This window comes from Stegostoma tigrinum, chromosome 11 (genome assembly GCF_030684315.1).
Source record: "Stegostoma tigrinum isolate sSteTig4 chromosome 11, sSteTig4.hap1, whole genome shotgun sequence".
Lineage (NCBI taxonomy): Eukaryota > Metazoa > Chordata > Chondrichthyes > Orectolobiformes > Stegostomatidae > Stegostoma > Stegostoma tigrinum.
Window position 1 is genome coordinate 20,491,665 of NC_081364.1, and position 5,596 is coordinate 20,497,260.

Genomic DNA, 5,596 nt, shown 5'->3' on the forward strand with positions numbered 1-5,596 from the left:
GAACTTGATTACACACGATGGAACGGGGCGGGGACTGAAGTGGAGGGGGCGGGGATACTGAGGGAAGGGGCGGAGACTCTGCCGGGGCGGGCCGGAGATAGGGACGGGTAGGGCAAATAAACGGGGCGTCGTTAATTTCATGCAAATAATCCATTTTGACGTGCGTCAGCCTGGTGATTCGATTGGCTGTGAGGCGTCGTGTGTGAGGTCACAGAGGGGCGGTGCTGGCGATGTTTACAGCTCTCAGTGCGAGGGGTTTGTGTTGCTGAAGATTGGCCGTGGGTTGCGTCCTTGTTGATGTGTGTTCATCCCTTCACAGCCTTCGTCGACCTGGTTAAAAAAACAATGTTTTTCCTTTAGCCAAATCCTATCATAACCAAAAAAAAAGTGAAAGAACAAAAAGAAAACTGAAGAGACGCCCCGCATGCCTTTGTGATCAGAGAAGAAAAATCAGAAAAGTCGAATTCGTCGTCTTGATCGGAACAAAAGAAAAGAAAAAAGACCTTAGGGTTTTGTTTTGGGCCCAGGATCTGGTGAACTGTAAACAAAACCCGTTTAAAATTTTAGTTTCGTACCTTGAAAGTTTCCGACGTCGAAATTTCTGTTTCGACCTTTTTTTTTCTCGAAAATAAAAACCTTGGTTCAGAAATAAAAGCGGAAACATCGTTTTATGTTTTGGGTCAGCCGATGAGTCCCGGAGTAGAGTTGATCAAAATGAAAACTGAAATCACAACTGCCGTGGGTTTTATTACCAGATTGTTGAGGACGACAGGGCTTATTTCTGACGAACGGCTCCAACATTTCAGCGAGTCGTTGGAGAAATCTTTAGCAGGTGAGAGTGAGAGCAGGTATTAAAATGGAAAGCATTTAAATCTCTTTTATTTCTGGGCCAGCGCCACATGAAACAGGTCAACGGCGAGGAAGTAATTGACAGGACGCCGAAGAAATGTGCCGAGAATCGAAATTCTTGCCATCAGGGAAAAATATATTTTTTTGAAGTTGTGTTTTATTTTTCACTCTTCTGTATTTTTATTACCCACTCCCCCATCTGTAGTACAGGAGGAGAAAGCGCGGCCGGGAGAATTCAGGTTCACAAAGCAGCAACGTTGTGAAAGTTAAGCAAAGCGAATTTTGCAGGTCATTTGAATCTAACGTTTGTTGTCTTTGTTTGACAGAACACTACAGACACCATTGGTTCCCCCACATGCCTTGCAAAGGGTCAGGATACCGATGCATTAGGATCAACCACAAAATGGATCCTCTGATAGCAAGGGCGTCCAACATCATCGGACTCAGCAGCCAGCAACTTTTTCAACTTTTGCCAAGTGAATTGACTCTGTGGGTCGACCCGTTCGAGGTGTCCTACCGAATAGGTGAAGATGGGTCAATTTGCGTTCTTTACGAAAACGTACCTAGCAGCGGCCTCTCCCCGTTGGATAGTATGATAAGTTGCAAGGATGAATTTAGAATTGGCAGATCAAGTCCCTCTAAGAGTTACATGATGACTGTTTCAAGTTAATAATTCATTTACACATTCAACTGTTATTGTACAATATGCAGGCCCCTTTGATAATGTAGTGAAATGTTAATCCCTAGTTAACTTTTAGTAGTGCGACTGCCAAAACCTTTGTTTGATGTGGCCAGTGGCTATATGCAAAACTGTTTTTGCACCACATTAAATTCCTGGATTGTATATTGTAAAAACATGTACAGTCAGTGGATAATTGTGTTTTACAGATTTATATTTTAAGAAGTAAGCCATGGCTGTTTGTAATAAAACATCAAAATGAATCCATATGATGTGTTCAGGATGTCTTTTAATGACAATGAACTGATTTTGTAAAAGATCCACAGTGTTTGAATTGGTACTGAAAAACATTGTTCTTTTTACTGGTCATCATAAATGTGATCTCTGAATTTAGGGAAAATATATGTTGACCTCTGAGCAATTGTACGGTACAGTTTACTGAATTTGACGTTCCTTTTGTTTCTCATTTAGGTATGTTACAGGAACAGTACTGTACATTTTCTTCCTAAATAATAAAAGTACTTTGTTCCACCTAATGTCCCATTTTAAAAAGTTTTTTTGAAACATAGGATAGTGAAACCATAAAAAGACCAATTCCAGTAGTCTAAGATAAGCGGCGGGTAGATACAGTGTCAAACTACATGGTAGCTTTCCTGTTTAAAGACACGTGGATCAATTAATAGATGAATTACAACAGTAGAATCAAGAAGACACAAAAACAATGGACAAGAATAGAATGCATTCAAGAAAATAAGCCTATCAAGGGAGAAAAATATTTCCTTCCCTTTATTCTGAAGCACAAGATAATGGAGGAAAAGTGGTTTGTATTTTTTGTGGAATCTTTGCAAAGCAGATATTTTTCACTGACAGAATAGCTGTTCTAAATTTTTTTGTTTAGGAATTATACATATACTTACACAAGTCTCAAATTAACATGCTGAATTTTACTCAGGTTGATTTTATTTCAATGTACAACCTAAGGTTATTTTCTCCCAGGTGCCATTTTTAATATGAATTATGCCCACAATACATGAATGTTCATAAACCTGCACAGTGCACATCATTTTAGATTGTTAATAAGTGCAACAAGAATAGCCCTTCAGTATGATGTGCAGACTGATTGATCATATTATCTGAGTTGGATTATTTCTGAATGTAATATTTTCTTTAGTTTTCTCCCCTTGTAAAGGAGCTTATAGTAATTACAGATGCAGGTTATTCAACCCATCTCAGTTCATCATTGTTAGGAATAGAGTTTGCATATTTAGCCCCTCAACTCCTTCCGATTATTCAACTAAATTGTGGCAAATTGATAAGTAAGTCCATTTACCAGCCTTGCTTCAATAATTCTTAATAGCCTTCTTCAACACAAATCTATTAATCTCAACTTTGAATAGACCATCCATAGAAACTCTAAAACAAAGAACTGCTGATGCTGGAGATCTGAAACTAAAACAGAAATTGCTGGAGAAACTCTACACCTAGCAGCATCTGTGGAAGAAAGCAGAGTTAACATTTCGAGTCTGGTGACTCATCATCAGGATTAGAAATTTGAAAATTATCCACTTAATCCAATTTGTTAAATTATTCATTGGTTTTTGTCTTTGACGACATTTTGGACTCCATATTTACAGCAGTGTGTGAAGAAGAACTGTCTGATAATTGCCAAATGTGCTTTTTAGAGTTATAGGCGTCTTATAGCATGGAAGGAGGCCCTTTCAGCTGACAGTGTCTGTGCTGATCATCAAACATTCATCTATTCTAATACAATTTTCTAGCACTTGGCCTGTAGCCTTGTAAGTTATGGTATTTCAAGTGTTCATCGAAATCATTATGAGATGCCATGAGAGATTCATCTCTACCACCCTTTTAGGTAGTGAGTTCCACATACCCACAACCCGCTGGGGTTTCTCCCGATCTATGCCCCTCAAGACTTTGTAGACTCCAATCCACCCTCATCCCACTCCATACACATACGTACAGCCTTCTCTAGTTTTAGGTAAACCACACCAACTGATCAGGCCTCTCCTCATAGCTGAATCACTCCAGGTCAGGGAACATCCCAGTGAATTTCCTCTGCACCCTCTAGTGCAATCACACCCTTCCTGTTGTGTGGTGACCAGAATTGCAGGCAGTACGCCACTGTGTCCTAATTAATGTTATATACAGATCCACCATAACCTCCTTGCTCATGTATTCAATGCCTTGATTAATGAAGGCATGAATCCCATATGCCTTCTTAAGCACCTTATCGATCTATCCTGCTACCTTCAAAGATCTATGTACATATGTTCCCTCTGATCCTCTATATCCTTGGGTCCTAACATTCGGTGTGCACACCCTTGCCTTGTTAATCCTCTCAAAATGCACCACTTAACAATTTTTAGGATTAAAGTCCATTTTCCACTGTTCGACTCATCCTACCAGCCTGTCTATGTCACCCAGTAGTTTAAGGTTTTGCTTGGTATTAATCAGAAAATCAATTTTCGTGTCATCTGCAAATTTACTGATGATTGTATTTCCTACACTCATGTCTAGATCATTGGTATGTGCAAAAAACAGCAAGGGACTCAGCGCTGAATCCTGTGGTAAGCCACTGGACATACGTTTACAGTTACAAAATTTCTATCATTAGCCTCTGCTTCCTGCCAATATGAAAATTTTGGGATCTAATATTCCAAATTGTTTCGGAATCCATGGGCTTTGAATTACCCTTCTGTGATGCAAGACCTTTTCAAAAACTACTTAAATTTTACCACTATTTTAACTGTTCTTCTGCATTGGCTGGAGATACTGAGAGACCTATCTGTGATGAAGCCAAATTTTCTTTCCATTTCACTACGTCAGTCCCATTCATGAAGAGTGTATTGTGTACTTTTATAATGTCTCACACTTTTCAAAAATTAAATTTCATCTGAAATTTCTTTGTACTTTATATATTCAGCTCATTGAAATTTCTGTTGTTTCTACATTTTCCTAAAGGTTACCAACTTGCATTGAATTCCTGAATCAAACCCACGGACATGAATTATAGAGAGCAGTGCCCCTAAAACTGCCCTTAATTGGGGCAAGATAATAAAATGTGAGGCTGGATGAACACAGCAGGCCCAGCAGCATCTCAGGAGCACAAAAGCTGACGTTTCAGGCCTAGACCCTTCATCAGAGAGGGGGATGGGGAGAGGGAACTGGAATAAATAGGGAGAGAGGGGGAGGTGGACCAAAGATGGAGAGAAAAGAAGATAGGTGGAGAGGAGAGTATACTTGGGGACGTAGGGAGGGGGTAGGTCAGTCCAGGGAAGACGGACAGGTCAAAGAGGTGGGATGAGGTTAGTAGGTAGGAGATGGAAGTGCGGCTTGGGGTGGGAGGAAGGGATGGGTGAGAGGGAGAACAGGTTAGGGAGGCAGAGACAGGTTGGACTGGTTTTGGGATGCAGTGGGTGGAGGGGAAGAGCTGGGCTGGTTGTGTGGTGCAGTGGGGGGAGGGGACGAACTGGGCTGGTTTTGGGATGCGGTGGGGGAAGGGGAGATTTTAAAGCTGGTGAAGTCCACATTGATACCATTGGGCTGCAGGGTTCCCAAGCGGAATATGAGTTGCTGTTCCTGCAACCTTCGGGTGGCATCATTGTGGCACTGCAGGAGGCCCATGATGGACATGTCCTCTAAAGAATGGGAGGGGGAGTTGTTTATTGCGAACCGAAAGGAGGTGTTCTGCAAAGCGGTACACAAGCGTCCGCTTGGTTTCCCCAATGTAGAAGAAGCCACACCGGGTACAGTGGATGCAGTATACCACATTGACAGATGTGCAGGTGAACCTCTGCTTAATATGGAAAGTCATCTTGGGGCCTGGGATAGGGGTGAGGGAGGAGGTGTGGGGGCAAGTGTAGCATTTCCTGCGGTTGCAGGGGAAGGTGCCGGGTGTGGTGGGGTTGGAGGGCAGTGTGGAGCGAACAAGGGAGTCACGGAGAGAGTGGTCTCTCCAGAAAGCAGACAAGGGTGGGGATGGAAAAATGTCTTGGGTGGTGGGGTTGGATCGTAGATGGCGAAATTGTCGGAGGATGATGCGTTGTA

The 5,596-nt window shown here is 41.9% G+C and overlaps 1 protein-coding gene across 1 annotated transcript; it reads left to right on the forward strand.

Annotated features, from left to right (window-relative positions):
- Positions 1-207: 207 nt before the first annotated feature.
- On the forward strand, positions 208-2,064 carry si:dkey-42i9.4 (uncharacterized protein LOC492503 homolog). Its single transcript, XM_048547651.2, has 2 exons — positions 208-832; positions 1,176-2,064. The coding sequence occupies exons 1-2, from the start codon at positions 688-690 to the stop codon at positions 1,517-1,519; spliced, it is 489 nt and encodes a 162-aa protein (XP_048403608.1). The 5' UTR covers positions 208-687; the 3' UTR covers positions 1,520-2,064.
- The last annotated feature ends 3,532 nt before the right edge of the window (positions 2,065-5,596 follow it).

Excerpts from the sequence above, each read along its gene's own strand:
- si:dkey-42i9.4 (XM_048547651.2), top strand. The coding sequence starts at position 688 with ATGAGTCCCGGAGTAGAGTTGATCAAAATGAAAACTGAAATCACAACT. Across the intron at positions 833-1,175 it reads GTTGGAGAAATCTTTAGCAG|AACACTACAGACACCATTGG; the intron begins GTGAGAGTGAGA and ends TTTGTTTGACAG.